Source organism: Dysidea avara, chromosome 13 (genome assembly GCF_963678975.1).
Source record: "Dysidea avara chromosome 13, odDysAvar1.4, whole genome shotgun sequence".
Classification (NCBI taxonomy): Eukaryota; Metazoa; Porifera; class Demospongiae; order Dictyoceratida; family Dysideidae; genus Dysidea; species Dysidea avara.
Genome location: NC_089284.1, coordinates 8,322,338 through 8,339,673, shown reverse-complemented (window position 1 = coordinate 8,339,673; position 17,336 = coordinate 8,322,338). Strand labels below are relative to the sequence as shown.

Below are 17,336 nucleotides of genomic sequence, written 5' to 3'. Positions count from 1 at the left end.
TGTATACTACACTCTTATTTGTTTAAGTGTCTAATTGAATTCTGCGTCATTATCTACAGTATACAATACAACCTTTAGAGTCATTATAACTTATATGCTTATGCCCAACCAGGTCAATGGATATTTGTCCCCCAAAGTTGTCCAGGAGGATAAGAAACATTGCATGTGGGAATATTGTCATCACTTACTTAGTAACTATATCTTCAGTGATTTAATTCCATTAAAGTTAATAGTATAATAATATGAGGGACATCCTTGTGGTGGTGAGGAATGTTGTAAATTAATTGTACCTCTGCACATGTTAAATTGCTTTATACCCTTGAATAATAAAATATATATCAACTGTAAAACAACCAATATTTGTCACAAGACCAGTGTTTATTCTAGGGCTGTTAGGGTGGTTCCTCCCCTAAAATCTTAGACTCCTGCACCCCCTAAAATCTCAGACTCCTGCATCCCCTAAAATTGTGAATGAATACTACACTATACTTAGGTTAAGCTTGCTTTTAAAATGACACACAAACCTTATCAAAAATGCTCAATCTCAGAGTGGTTAATACACAAAATTTTCCAATTGTGAATGCAACTTTAAAGTGCTCTCAGATTCAGTATCAGATCAATTAATTTTTAAAGACCTCCTAGTATACAACTAACAAAAAGTCATGCATATAGTGATGGCTATTCAATATCTGAGAGCCCAAGTTTACCTAGTAAAAATAGCATACTTAACTCTCAAAATTGTCCTCAGAGAAAGTGTGATTTGTAAAATATTCTACAGCCAGCACAAATACCCCCAGATTTAATCTCATTTTTTTGCCTAATATTTAATGTCAAACACCCCAAGTTTTGAATTATTTCTTGGAAGACATCCATCCATGCAGATTTTGAAATTTGCTAGTGCTTTGTGGTATTATACGTACAACGATGGTCAACACTGATCATGATCTCAAACAAATTGTAAAGATTCAACACTTGATATGCTGTGTATTACCAGGAGCTTATGAGCTGCCGAGGTCGCCGCCTTCAGCGGCTCATAAGCTCCTAGCATTACTATTAGAGTATGTACTGAGGTGCACATGGTTGTCCTAGATATTACATCATTATGTCATCACTACTACACTCATGCATCAAGCTCTACCAACCATAGGATCTGACTTCACCCAATCACAAAAATTAACACTCATGACACAGCCTTAATAGCTAACTAGTGTTTGGCAACTATTTCAACTGTTTATATAGTTGGGGGAGGTGGCCCCGGTCCCCCACCCACACCGCCTATGACTATGCACATACACATGATGGCCTTAGAATTGTATGCATATATATATGCATTTTTCTTCATGGGGACTCCCTTCAACCACTGTGCTGCATGCTGATGAGCCTAACTGAGCTGTCCATACACCATTGCACATTTTAGCTACTCAATCATAATAAAAAAAACACTGCATGGAGTTATTCGATAAATTATTAGTTAAATTGGAATTGTGGAGATTATGTTATTCCTTTAAATAGAACTATCACAAATGTTTGAGGTTACAGACACAGATTAGGTTCTACTCTAGTCAGTAGATTTAACTCAAAAAGGGGGTGAACATGGAAAAAATTCGAAGAAAGCAGATTTTGGTATCATTAGAAAGCAATGTTTTTGTAGAATAACATATCCAAAATCCTAAAAGCCGGAACGGAACCAATTGGGGGGCGCGCCAAGTAGAAAATCGTTTGATACGGATTTTGCATCGTTTCCAACTGCCACACAGTGACTAGAATTGTGCTAGAGTTCATTTCCTTCTACTTATATGCAAGCTAGAAACCACGCACTAGAAGTTTCTATTTAATGCCCACCACGTAGCATGTTGTGCTCTTACCAATCCATCAAATTCTGTTTAATCCTGATGTAGAATTGCTTCCTTATCATTCTAAAAGGTACACTACTGTAGTATTTTCATGTTATAGTCGTGTCCAACTCTTTAGTAACAGCGAGGATGGTTTTTTGAAGTCTGCCAGCATGGGCAATAATTTACGGGAGTTATCCACAGTGTATGTTAGTGGCTGTGAATCATATGCTTACAGTGCTTACAAAATAATAGTTTAGCAGGTTAAATGATAGTTTTTCAGCGTAGATAATTGCAAAACGCTTTCGTGTAGTGGGCATTAAATAGAAACTTCGAGCGAGCGATTTCTAGCATGCCTACAAATAGAAGAAAACTAACTGCACAATTCTAGTCACTATGTAATGATAAGAAACAGTGTACAATCTGCAAAAACAATTTATTAAGTTGGCGCGCGCCCCGTTCCCTTTCGGCTTTTAGCACAACCCCCAAAATCCTCCTTAGGGAAAAAATTTTATACAAAATTTAGTTTTGGGACATTTGGAATATTCTAAGTCAAATATCCTTGACTTATTTTCTCATCAAGAAATACATTGCAAATAATCATATTTGTTATAGAGCAGTTTCAAAACCATGGTAACCAAAAATTACGCAATGGACACACCCAAATCGCCATGTTTTTGTACCAGACTGTTTCATGTTGCAAGTTGAATTCCTCGCTGAATTCATGCCAAAACTTATTAATACGTAAGTAAAAGAGATGCCAGTGATAGAATAAAGCATATAGGTGAGTTATTACGCATTAAAAGATCCGTACTGCCTCCCAACAGGGTAGTTTCGTAGGAAGGAGAAATGCGTAAAGATGGATTTGGCCAAATTTCGACCTATTCACCGCCCAAAGGTGGTTAAAACTAGGGGAAATCTGCATTATAGGTCTTTATCCAGCACCACAGCATCGTACAGCCACATCGAGCTATCCCCGAGTTAGCCAGAATCGCTCATGTGCTGGGATTCCCACTTCGTGTGAAAAATCAGACAGCAAAATAAGACCGCTAAAGTTTAACTGATGGTTGATTTCGACAATAAAACTTAACTCTAGCAAAATTCACCACTAAGAGTCTTCTTTTGCTGGCGTTTTATCACAGTTAGGTAGTACGCCATTACCGGTCTCGTGCCTTTCAGGAGCTCTGGCTAATCCTGGGATAGCTGGATGTGGCTGTACGCTGCTGTGGTGCTGGGTAAAGACCTATACTGTAAGTTTCCCCTAGTTTTAACCAGCTTTGGGCGGTGAATAGGTCGTAATTTGGCCAAATCCATTTTTACGCATTTCTCTTTCCTTCGAAACTGCCCTGTTGGGAGGCAGTACGTATCTTTTAATGCCTAATAACTCACCTGCACATTTTATTCTATCACTGGCATCTATTTTACTCACGAATTAATAAGTCTTGGCATGGATTTAGCGAGGACTTCAACTTGCAACATCAAGCAATCTGGTACAAAAACATGGCGATTTGGGTGTGGTCCATTGCGTAATTTTTGGTTACCATGGTTTTGAAACTGCTCTATTGTTATTAGTGCTTTAGTGACCAGCACTGGAGGTCTGACAGCAACATGTGCTGCAGCCTTAGGATTACCTAACCTAATTTCAAGGACTTAGACTTAGTGACTTATAGCTGAAAAGGTTTTGTTGGGTGAAAGTAAAAATAAGGCTATTTACAGAAAAAATATAAAGTGCCTCTCATGTAAATTCTGAACAAGTCACAATAATCATAAATAGTTTCCTCAGCATTTCTGCAACTCTCTCCCCTACAATCGCCACATGCTGCAACATAGGCGGTGGAGCATGTGGCGATTGGCCATGGCCCAACATAGGCGGTGGCCATGGCCCCCCACTTTTTTGGGACACTGTTTGCAAGAAAAGATCGAGATACTCTAATAGAACAGTCAGGATCTGGATACTCTAATAGAGCAGTCACAGTATTCAGAGTAGTGTAGCAAATTACTTAGCTACGTATGTGTAGTTATAAATAAGGACATATAATTTGTGGAGAGCAGCTACTGTCAGCAGGCTGTGACCTTTTTTTTTTTTTTTTTAGTCTTCAACTTATAGCTGGCCTGGCCCCCTCACTCTTTGGCCTACTCCACCGCCCCTGTGCTGCAACACACTTTAATCCATGTTATGACAACAACATATGTTGCTACCACATGGATTTGCAGTAGAAATCTTGCATTTGCATCGTATGAATTTAAGTAAGCCCCCTGGTGCTGGTTTCATGTCTGTCATAATTGGTTGCAGCCTTGAATCTTCTAGCTTCCAGCCCCATAGTAATGGGGATCAAGATTCAGAGATTCGGTATTAAGTTCCTTCCAATGAACAACTTGCAGATGCACACGCAAGCTGTGAAAGTGTGCTGCTCTTACAGTTTGAGGGAGTCTTTAGGGATCAATGGGTTTAGCTGATGCGACCATTTCCATATACTTGAGACTGCTTAATAAATCAGACAGTTTCCCACCAAATAAAATAACAAATAATCGAACTCCAACTTTTCCAATTTGTTCAACTGTAGCATTGCGATCCATCAACTCTGCAATCACTTGCACACGATCACTTGTACATCATTGGAATGTTTTTATCTTCTTCATTAGTCCAACTTCACTCTGTCCAAATGTCGCAGATGTTGTATCACAGCCACTCCAAGCATAGATATGATGTTATCATAGTACCTACTTGTCCAACTATATCTAAATCTTCAATATTTTTCTGACCTCAAAAAGAAAATAATATACTTGCCATGTTCTGTTTCCAGTGGTGCACCAGTAGCACAAGAACATCAGTGTCATCAGCTACAACACTCACTTAACTGCAAACTGAAGTGCACTGTTGTAGCTAGTCGAGTGTATATACAAATAGAATGCTTATCACAATGACAAGACAACAGTCAATGGTACAATAACAATAAGTTACAAGCAATAACAACAACAACTGAAAACATTTACAGCTATAACTATTTATTATGTACTTATTGTTCAAGTACAGTACTGTAATTTTCCGGTCTGTTGTCAAAAATAAACTTCGCGCATGCTCACCAGCAATGTTGCACATGATGCAAATATGTTCTCATGGTAAACCATTACGATCGCCTTACGCCAGGCTTAGCTTCCAAGTGTTCATGTTTGAATGACCTGCTCCACAAAGATGCCAAATGGAAATGGACCAAAGATGCACTCCCAAGCTATGGATGCAATCATTGACGTCAATAGAATCTCTAAGTCACTATATGATCTTCAGCTCCCATTGAGCCTGGCCTGTGACGCTAGTTCTGTTAGTGTGGGGATAGTCATTTTCCACACATTACCCAATGGTACAGAGACTGGCTTATGCTTCCCGCATGTTGAGTCCAGCAGAGAAGAAGTATGCACAAATTCAAAGAGAGGCTTTATCCATTGTTTACGGTGTACAAACATTTCGCCAGTATTTGCTGAGATACAAATTGGGGACCATTGTCTGAAACTATCATCTGTGGCAACCCATGTGTGGCATAGATCTTTCTCAACTGTTGGACTGTGGCCTGGGCAGTAGGAGAGTACATGGCATGGACTTCTAGCCACTTGCTGTATGCGTCAATAACTAAAAGCCATATAGTAACTCTATACGGGCCTGCATAGTCAATGTGCAGCCATTGCCAAGGATTTCTTGGTATGTCCTACTGATGCAGAGGTACTCTCACTGGGTCTTCTGGCGATTCTTGACAGTTGGAACATGATTGCACAGTCTGTTCAATGTCTGTATTGATGGTAGGCCACCACACATGTAGTCTGGCTAGGGAGATATCTCTGGGTGTCCTTCATGTAATAGATTCAAAACAGATGAGTAGTATTTCTATGGGATGACCACTTTAAGGCCCAACAGTAAACAACAATTAAAAGTACTCAAGTTGAGACGATGTTTGTAAAATGGTTTGAGGTCACTGGACAGTGAATTGACAGAATTTGGCCATCCACGCATTGTAAAATTGTGGTCTTCAGTGGTTTCTTGACGAATGTCTGAGAACTTGATAGGTAACTGGTTCAATTGCTGTTGTTCAAGTAAGCAAACAGTATCTTGTGTTTCATCAGTCCATTTTGTGTCTAGCTCTAATGGAAGCCATGACAGACCATCAGCATTATCACGTTGATCGGAAGGTTTGTGTTTTACTTCATAGGCATAGGCTGACAGAATGATTGCCCAATGTTGCAGTCTAATTTCTGAATTCCTTTTTCAGGGTTAAAGATTGTGCTTGTGGTTAGTAAGTAAACAGAACTTTCGACCCCCAGGAAGGAAGTTCTTTCGGATTGTTGGGCTTTGGCATGTCTACAATAGCCTTAATCTTCTCAGGTACAGGTCGAATGTCTTCTTTGTCAATGATGTGGCCTAAATATTGTACTTGGCTTTGGAAGAATTTACATTTCTCTCGTTTGAGATGAAACCCTGCTGTCTCTAGTCTCTCAAGAGTTTTCTGTAGATTGGCAATGTGTTCCTGGTCAGTTTTTCTTGACACAATGATGTTGTTAAGGTAGCAGGAATGTCTGAAATTGTCTGATTAATAATCTTCTGGGGCACAGCTCAGGCCAAAAGGAAGACGCTGATAATGATACAAGCCCTTGTGGGTATTAACCACTACTAGTTTCTTTGATTCATCATCTAGTTCAGTTTGTGAGTAAGCATCGGCTAGGTCATTCTTAAAAAACTTACTACCTCCATTCAATGACCGAAACAATTCTTCAGGCAGTGGTAGTGGATATATATCAGTCTTCAAAACTGGGTTGATTGTATTTTTGAAATCTCCACACATATGAAATTTGCTCCCTGGTTTTCTTACTACAACAACAGGAGTGGCCCAATCAGAATGAGGGACTTTCTTAATAACTCCTTGGTTTTCCAAACGGTCAAGCTCATCCCCAACAACTGGCTTTAAAGCAAAGGGTAATTTGTAAGGTTTGCAAAACTTGGGGGTGACATCATCATTGACAACTAGTTTGGCTTTTAAAGTAACACAATGTCCCAGTTCAGGACTGAAAAGCTCAGCATTCATGTCAAGCACATCCAGGGTGAGGGGAAGCTCTACCACTGAAACTGTGACAAATTTGGTAGGGTTTATCTGACCATCATGCCCCAGGATGTTGATGCTGTTCTCACACACCAACACTTTCCTGTAGTCCGGGTTTATCCAAATGCAGCCATATTTTGGAATTCACAAAGTGAAAGGGGAAGTTGTAAGGTTTGAAACATTGGAGGAAAGTTATTCTCCTGTTGTGGATTTGAAAGTGGCACTACTGCAGTATCTGGAGGTTGTGCTGTGGGCTGTACTACGCCAGCTGTACCCCAACACATATTGTGTATATGCCCATGTTTACCACAACTGTGACACTTAGCATTTCTGAATTTACATGCATGTAGAATGTAAGTGATTACCCCCACAGCTTGCACACAAAACAGTTACATTTGGGGATGACGGGGTAGCCTGAAGTGTTTGTTTTTGGTAGCTGCCACTGAGTTGCTGTTGCTAGCTGAACAACCGTCAGTTCTTTTAAGCGATTCTCTCTCTGCAGCTTTGAAAGTTAACTTAAGACGGCCAAATTGAAATAGGTCTTCTATTGGCTTCTTGTGGTCCTTCATTAATAGCTGCTGTAAGGCCAACATTTGTTAATACCTTGTTTCCTGTCACCTGCGTCCAGTTTTGTCACCCGCATTGGTAATCATGAACCACGATAGTAGGTTCATAATAGGGACCACCAATGTTTTTCACACACCTAAAAGCCACCTTGAAAAGCATCCTTCAACTCAAAACAACCCTCTGGTGGTTCTTTGCAATGAGTATAGGTCCACTAGTAAGTATCAAGTGAAAAGGAAACAGTACATGTATTTCAGACACAACTGAAATTTGCATTATTATTATTATTATTTATAAATTATTCTTTCACAGGCATAGCGAAGTTTACAAGGAGAATCCTGGGATAAAAAGTAGCACGGCTTGCTGAATGGATAATTGTGTGTGTGTCCATGACCTATTTTTGATTTTGTTTTTGGATGGAAACAGCCCAAACCGGGCTGCCAAAATGCTATTGCGTATGAGAAACCAACAAGATCGTGCCCAGAGTTAGGTTTTTTGGTGTGCGCTGCTTGTGACTAATAGAATTTGTCTTTATTAAACTCCAGGAAGGTAAGGTAGTTTTTTTTTGCTCCGTGATTATTGTACGTGGGTGGGTTATCCAGATGAAATACTCTAATAGAGCAGTCATGTAAATACTCTAATAATGCAGTCAAGTGTATAACAAAAATCCTTGCACTGAATTTGACAGCTATTAAAGGCACCAGTAATGTAAATTCTAGCTCATATTAGGAGACTCTCATTCTGTATTTTGATCAGTTTCATGTGTGTACTGAAACGTTGACGGCATTACTATGCAAAATTACACTATTCACAACAGTCTTCATTATCAATAAAAGAAATCCATAATCCATTAATCTTTTATGGATTAATCAAAAGTACACAAACTAGATGAATAAAAAATTGGAAATTTTAAAATGGGAATAGGGATCGCTGATAAAAGCCACGAAATAAGAAGGGATTGCTGGGGTGGTAATGTAAACCACAAATCCCTATTTGACTCGTTTCAAAATGACAGAGCATGTAACTAAAGATTTATGACAGAGAGTCAAAATAAGGATTTGTGGTTTACATTACCACCCCAGCGATCCTTTCCTGTTTTGTGGCTTTTTTCAGCGATCCCTATTCCCATTTTAATATTTCCAATTCTTTGTTATTGTAATTGGAATTTATAAATATTTATAAATATTGAAATTATTTGTAATTTGTGTGCCTCCAACGTTTGTCTATGAAGTTAGCATATCTCAGCACACAAATAATTGTTTATTGGAGTTTCACAAGCAAAGCTAATCGTTTTGCAGGTTGTTTGACCCTACAGATTTCTTTACTGAGGCAGTCAGCTGGCTATCTGATGCTTGTTTTTGCAGTGTTTTGATGATTTTCAAAAATAATAAAATTTTAGTTATTAATAATAATAACCGCCTGCCTGCACTAGTTGAATGTTCTTTTGGGGACAGGAACAAGGAATTAATAAACGTTGGTCTAATAGGCATTCATTCTTGAGACCCATTTAATACAGATCTATTGGGGGTCCACAACTCTGAAAAATCCTGTATGAGATTTCAAATATTTGCGATTTGGAAAGATTTCAAGTAATTTATGGCAAAATTTCAAGATTTCATACCATTTGAAATCTTAGATATCCGGAATAGTAGCATCACGTGATACGTAGTATACAGAAATACACGGAATTCTTTCTCGAGTTCTCTGTAAACTTGTGGGGATGCAGTCATTTAGATCTTGACATAAAAAACTTAATCCCATGGGGCTCCCATGGGAAGATTTAATGTGAGCAGTCCCATGGATCACTCATATAGGGTTGTAGGCTCTGTTTAGGCCTTTTCTGTAGTGTTTAGGCAAAAAAATTTTTATAGTTTACTTCCTTGAACTTGCAGTTTTCATTGCTACCTAGAAATAGCTATTATTAGCAGTGATGTCGCCTAGCTAGACTATAAAAGTAGAGACGCATTGCTATCATGTCATAAATGATCCTTATTTACAAAATCCTCACTGACCTAAGCTATGACATCATTTCCACTGTAGCTAACGGGACTGAAAGTGACAACTATATACAGACTAATCACCAATTCGCAACCAGACTACTGTACGGAGCCACTACCTTTTTAACGGTCAGTATACTGATGTATTAGTAGACTGAATGTGTATATAGTGATAAGTAATGTTTGCTATAAATGCTGAGTTTTAAGAAAACATCACATGCAGACAATCTCTTCTCAGTAACATTTTGTCAAATTATAGCTAGCTAGCTGAAGTGTCTAGCTCCTCATCATGCATGTATGCATTTAATGCCTATAGCTGACATTGATTTGTGGCCAATACATGTATACTGTATGCATGTGTATATATATATATACTGGCTTTATATATAGTACCACTGAGTGGTGTAAGGAAACTATATAAAGCAAATCCAACCCATTAAAATAAAAATGCATTAGTGTACCTAAACTTCTTACTTGGGGGTTTTGAAGTAGACAGGTGGCCAGGTGGCCGCTAAGACAGGTTGGATGACAAAACGAATCCATATCGCAGTTATGCACCTGCCTATTAAGGTTAAGCCAAAATCTTGGCACAAAGGACAGGTTCCACTGTAGCTACATACCTATCAAAAACAAATAACGTTTTGTAGTAGGCTAGACAGAACGCAGTAGGCTGGTCATAATGTCCTGTCACGTGCAGGCTTGATCGGTCGTGGTAGGACAGAGTTAGATTATACATGGTTATTAATTCTGGCATCCTGCAGCTGTTCATATCATTCATTGCTCTTGTTGTGAGCTACTGTAACATTGCTAATTGAATGGGAGTAGGCCTAGTACATTCATGGCCACGCCCCTTGGGTTGTAAGAATGTAGTGTCTCCTAGCAACCAAACGGTAGTTATGATTAGCAGTACAAGCCATAAACCAAAATTTTCTTTTGATAGTTAATACATTATGTCTGAGCAAACTGAGTTATGGTCAGACACAGAGGCTATTTGGACGGCAGATGTCCGGTGACCGACTGTTATATTTGTCTCTGTTAAAATTATTACCTATATTATATATTTTTTCGTGATCTATAAGCTAGGACAGGTAATGCTGAACGCAGCACTACATGCTGTATAATGTTTATCTAAGGCCACTCCAAGTCATACCTTAGTTTCTGGTCACTCCCCAGCCTACAAATGGATGCGGGCGGGCGGATGATCAGGACTTCAGGACTATAGACTCTACTGTGACAATATACTGTATGGTATTATTATTTGCTCAATTTAGCAAATTCATGTTGATTTTATACTTAACCAACAACATAAATAGTTGTGCTTCGGCAAAAAATGCACTAGGAAAGTTGTTGATGGATCATGGCTAGCTATACACTGATGTATAGCATTTAAGTATATATTTATTTATTTATTTAGAATATACTATAGGAAATGTTTTGCTCATGTAGCTACTTATGCTTTCCAAGTGAAAAAAATGTCTCATTAGCTATGTCAGGAAAGTATTACTATGACTTATAGCTAAGTTGTTCAAATGATCATGATACACAATGAAATTTAACTTCTATTTTCACATCAGAAATTCTTCATTCAAATGTAAAGTCTTAGCCCACTAGCTATGTGTTTCCAGCCTTCTATTCAGTAACCTTGAGAAAAGTAACTGTCAAAGGTTTGAGTCATTGAGTGCTCCGAACTACTGTTTTTTAGTGATCATCTGGGAATGTTTAAACTATAAGGGTTTCTACTTGCCAATCTAATTTTAGTTATGGAAAAGTTTAAGTTTAAGCTCACCGAATGTTGCCGGCTTTCCATACCCCTGTAGTGTTCAGTGATAAGGAATTAGACTAATCATTAGAGGACTACATTTGAATTATAAAGTTAAAGCTGTGGCCCATCTGCATGGACTAGTAGTTAATGCTACTGAAATTACTTTGGTTACAGAAGCATTAGTAACAGTTATAATCTGAACAGCTATATAATCAAGGACAAAACTAGCTATAGTTAGAAACATTTTATTAGTGTGGCATATATACCTAATATATACCTAATATTAGAGTTAAGAGTAGTGTGACTGCTCTATTGGAATCCCTGAATGCTCTATTAGAGTATATCGATCTTTTGCAGTAAAAAATAAGTGTCTTGCTGGGTCACGTGCACTTAAGCACCTGTAATATTAATAATAGTCCTCATAAACTAGGGTTTCAGGTTTACCATGCGGGCGGGTGACCAGAAACTAAGGTTTGAGTTGGTGTGGCCTAATGAATGACCACACATGTATATCAAACATGAGGAAGTAGCTGATTACAAGGAATATTCCCTGTAATCAGTTACTCCCTCATGTTTCCGTGACATACCCGGATATACGTGTGTGGTCATTCATCCTAAGGAATCAGTAATAGTGACCACTAGCTACCTGTTGTCACAGGCGTAGGAAGCGGGGAGGCTGTGGGGGCTATAGCCCCCAATAATTTGGCTAGCCATTTCAAGTTATCTGCCAGACGGTTTGTGTGGGGGTGGCACACAAACCGTCTGGAACGTGAGACTAGTTAACTTATTTCTTAAGTACTCAACAATCTACCTACCACCAACAATTCAGATTACTACATAATCACCTCTCTAATCCATAAAGTAGTTATGAAACCATCTACCTGCAGACCCAACTCCTGAGCAACACTTCAGCAAATAATATTATCTATGACTTCAGTGACGATCGTGATAAGCGCCTCTTAAATTAATTTTCTTGTTCAGTATTGGACATAAAGGTAACGTACACAAGTAAGTATACACTACTGGCATGATTTTTACTGCTAAAAATACACTGAAATTCATCAATTTCAGAGCATTAGTTTAATTTTTTCTGGGGGGCACCCAGACCCCCTAGTTTAGCAGGCTTTCTCACATGCATGCTTAGCATATTCAACCATCATTTTATCCTTACCATTGCCTAGCCCCCCAACCACGAGGTGCTAGCTACGCCTATGGTTGTCTGCTGTATATAGTTAGCTAGTCTTTCTGTTGGTTGAGTTTTACCAAATTGGCATTCTTATAATTTTACATACTTCACTTCTTTACTATAGCTAGTCAGTGTAATTATGTAATGCTTGCATGGTCTGGGTGAATATGTACTCTGTCAAACAATTAAGCCACTGCTATATATCCAAAGTAAATTTCAACTGCCACAGTCTACACTTCACACATTTGCAGATGTGTATACACCATGTATTCAACCTCAAGTTGATAGCTCTCTATACCAGTTAAAACACTGCCTAGGCTCGTCGTGCAAATACATAGTGGTCTCACGATGAAATACATGCAGCACTTGGCTTTATCTCATGCTGTATTTGTCTCTTGCCCACTCTTTTATGTGCTATATTAACATGCACTTGTGGCAGCCAATGATTTAACTCTTATTATATATGTCCACTATTTCTATGGTTTTTTTGTAGATGCAGTATCTATAGCAACATCATCATACACCAAATGCATTTAAGTCTTATATATTAACTAATTACTTGAAGTCTAATTTTGTTGATCTTATATGGCTTGATGTTTGTATTAGTGAGTTTCTGTGTAAGCACAGTATCTCATATGCTTTTGTCTCAGCATTAAATTTGGTGAAGCTCGCATAGCCAGACTATCACTTGTTACTTTAAAGTAATCTATTATGTAACTTATATACAAAAGTCATGACTGCCGGACTACATCACTACCACTGTGTTGTGATTGTTATAGTCATTATATAACCCAGGTATGAAGTTGTAGCAACACCAACAGAAGCCAGCAACTACCAGCCAACAGAAGTCCACTGCCGTTTGACCAACAGAAATCACACAGCAATTGTCACCTACTGACTTATTACTGAACTCATACACACCTCACTTAGGTCATTTTGTTTAGTCATTGTTTGTGTATAAATGTCTTGTAATCTTGTAGATTTATCAGTTGTGCTCAAGTTGTGCTTAAGTGGTGGTCCAACCAATAAACACTCTCCTTCAACGGTGAGCAACTGCTTACCCATGTAGCCCTTGCCACAAAGTAAAGTAAAGCAAGGCTGGTGATATTTAATAATGCCATATCATATTATCTAGTTTAGCATTTTATATAGTGATCACACAATAATGCTGTTGTTTGTGGTACAACAAGTGTATGTATAATGAAAACATTTACATGTGATTTCCTTTCAGTAACATTATCATGGAAACAACTCAGGAGCAACCACAACTGAACAAGGAGGAGCCTCAGAATCCTCCAACGATCCAGTTACAAGCAATAGTAATAGTGAACACAACAGTTGTACATGGTGAACACTGCGTGAATGGTGCTACTAGCAGTGGAGAAACCAATGCCAGTTCTGGCAACAATTTCACTAGCAATTACAACTTGTTCACTAAAAGCACTGATACCAACAAAAAACGTAACACTTTTTTGAGCTGGAAGAAGTTTGTATACATTTTAGCCATAGTTCTGACCATTTGTGTCATCTCTGGATTGTTCCTGTGTCCCACCATTTTCTATATTATGAGAGACACCTTTAATTTTAAAAATAATGAAAACTTTAATGATACTCCAAAGGTATGACATAGTATGTACGTACTTGCATTTATGCCCCCATATTGTGTCCAAGTGTTTTGTCTTGTCCTAGCCAAATATTTACATTCAATAATAATGGTCCCTCTGTGTTCAACCACTTGGTTATGCACATGTACTTTAAATTTGGAAATGGAGTGGCTTTCAATCCTACCTAGTTATGGATAAAACTTCTGACCTTTGTCTATATTTGACTGTAACTCTTGTGGGACACAAGACTAAAACAATTTGTTGTTTTGTTATATTGTGTAGCAGGCAGCAAGGAAAATACTTTTAGTAGTAATGATATAAAATGTTTCTGTGAGAAAAACTAATTTGACAAATAACTATGCATGAGAAGTTTCAAAATGTTGGCCAAATTCAAAGAGTTTTACAATTAAACTATCCCGCTGTCTTAGTGTACTCACTCAACCTAAGCTTTATCATCCTCTTTGGGATCAAATAAACTGCAGGATCTACAAACACAGCTATTTAAACATTATCTTAGCTAGGTTATTTTGCTCTACACTGCCATTAGATAACAGTAGATTCTATACATTGCTTTATAACATTGTATATGTTCTCTGATATAGATCAGCTTGAGAGAAGCATGCAACATATCAGTATGGAATACACCTTGTACGAGAGCTGTAATGTCCACCTATAATGCTCTTAAATCAGAAAGTCGGAGAACCTCATTGCATTGCCTCAACAAAACACAAGAATTGTTCTGTGATGCACTAAGTGAATGTAATGACATGTCCTATGTTAGGGGCTTAATGTGCCAAGAAGTACGACAAGAACACTGCACTGCAGAGTGGAGGAGATCTGAGAGTAACAGAAATTACAGGTTGTTCAATTGTGATGAGTATGGAGAAACTGCCACACTGAATTGTTCTGATCAATTTGGCCTTGATGATCATGGTTCTATTTGTTCGCCACTGTGTAAAGATTTTTCGCAAGAAGGGAAAACAGCAACAACAGTATCCATTGCAACTTACGCCATTGCACACTTTATAAACGTAATTGGTGGAATAATAGTTCTGATTGCTGCTTATAAGAACAGGAAGAATATGTGAGTGAAAAATGTTAGCCACATGCATATGAATGTAATACTGAGACTGCTGTCCTTATTATCACAAATATCAGAAATACCAGCTTACTAAAAAAAAAGCCAGCTTGCTCAAAACTTTTTTTATATTTTTGTAAGAACTCTTCTCGCAGAACTTTATGTGTCAGCCATTCATGAGAAGGTGGAAAGGTTCAATACAAAACTGGACCATTTATATATAGTTGAGAATGCTATATCATATTTTATCATTATGCTGTCTAGCATAGACAAACTATATTATTATACATTACAGGTTTCGTTATCCTCAAGTTTTATTGGTGATAAATACCATCCTGATGACCATTCTGTGTAAGTTTTTTTATAAGCAAACATCATGTACATGTGCATTCACTGTATACACCCCCATAGCTCTATGTATGCAGAGTGTGAGCTGTCCCTCATAGCTATCTTACTAGAATTCAAAATACAGCGTATTATGAACACTTGATTTTAGCATTGAGGGTGTCATGATATTGAAGCTGAACCTTTTGATCCAGTTCCGTGGAAATATTTGGATCCCTCTATTGCATTGTTTCATACAACTCACCAGAAATATGTGAAAGAGGGTGATAATACTTTTTGATTCAAATATTTCATCCCACATAATAGCTGAAGACTTTCAAATAGTATAGAGATTTGACTTAAAATAACTATGTGAAATCTCAGCCATTGGTGTCAATAATTCAAGGCATGCATGCATAGACTAGCCATCATAGTGTGTGTCAAACAACCTCAAGATTGGGTTATAGCCACTTAGAAAAGTCTAGCAAGCTCAGACATGCATATACATGTAGACAAATATCAGCCTGCAGATTTTCATATATGTACAGTGAATTAATCTGTTGTTCTCTCTACAGCATCTTTTGTAAGCTTCCCAAACATTACTATGGGTGCTTGGAATCCATTCTGTTCTAATAAATTTCTCCAGAAGGTAGAAAATAATCCAAACACGTTTTGTAAGCTACAAGGTTAGTTGAATGATTTATGAGATGAAAAATATGTGTTATTTTCTATGCGTAGGTTTCATAATTTTCACTGTTCTAACAATGTACAGCCTATTTTGGCTTATATATATTCTACGCCTTTTGTTGGTACTGATATATCCCCTGCCATCATCTCGAGTTTACAAATTGATTCGCAACAGAAAGATTCAAATTATGGAAGTGGCATGTGTGTTAATTGTTTCAGTAATACCCAATGTTGTTTTGGCTACATCTTCACAATTTCATGTTTCCAGCTATCCTCCAGTTTCTTGTGGAGCTAGCACAGAGTTAACCTTCTACGGATGTGTAATTCCAACTACCTCTACTAATTTTATTAGTTTGATCATAATGTTGTTTGTACTCCACAAAATACACTCTGTAAGTCAACTGATTGTTATCAGTGTGCTTTACTGTTATATACTTGTTTCCTTTTGTAGCACACCAAGAGCAGAGACCAAATGGCAAAAGGAAAGTCATGTGTTTCTACTCCTGAAGTTAAAATTCTTATCTTATTGTGTTACCTCATTGTCTTAAATGCATTTCTTTGGGTAAGTATTACCATCTTCGTGAGTACATCTGAGGAGTTTCTGTACAACATTAGAGAGTATATGCACTGTTTAGCTGGTGGTGTTCGTAATGGACTAGATTGTAGTGAATTTAGAAGAAACTTTGAAGCTATGAACTACAAGTATTTTGAAGTTGCTAATGTTGCAATGTATGCATTCCTAAATTTGACTATTTTACCACTTGTGCTCAGTTATAGAGCAGCAAAAAAGTCTGTGAAAAAATTTCTCTCAACAATGAATATCACCTGAACTGACATTTCATTTGACACATGACTTTGTAACAGTATAATTTATTATTAATTTGTTAATTTTATAAATATCACATAATTTATTGTAAAGATGATTTTTACATACTATATATAGTAAACATATATACGATTTTTTATAAACGTTGCACATTTAATTATGCATTATATTCTGCAGTGCTCTGTACATACACCTGTATGGCTTTGTTCATGCGGTAATGTGTGGCTTTTTGTCTTGCCTTAATTTTCAGGGCAGGGGTTGTTGGTAAATTGGTAATGCATATGAAAGATTAATCAAAGCAAGAGTTCAAAGTTCATAATATAAAAAAAGTGTTTCTACTGTGGTATAGTCTGTACAAACAAGTGGCGTGAAGTTATGATGCAATACTTATG

At 37.6% G+C, this 17,336-nt stretch overlaps 1 protein-coding gene across 1 annotated transcript; it reads left to right on the top strand.

The window, feature by feature from the left end:
• The first annotated feature begins 1,851 nt into the window (after positions 1-1,851).
• Positions 1,852-17,069, top strand: LOC136243201 (uncharacterized). The gene is made up of 7 exons (XM_066034721.1): positions 1,852-1,923; positions 13,657-14,044; positions 14,632-15,113; positions 15,403-15,458; positions 16,007-16,117; positions 16,170-16,510; positions 16,570-17,069. The coding sequence occupies exons 2-7, from the start codon at positions 13,667-13,669 to the stop codon at positions 16,945-16,947; spliced, it is 1,746 nt and encodes a 581-aa protein (XP_065890793.1). The 5' UTR covers positions 1,852-1,923; positions 13,657-13,666; the 3' UTR covers positions 16,948-17,069.
• Positions 17,070-17,336: the final 267 nt, after the last annotated feature.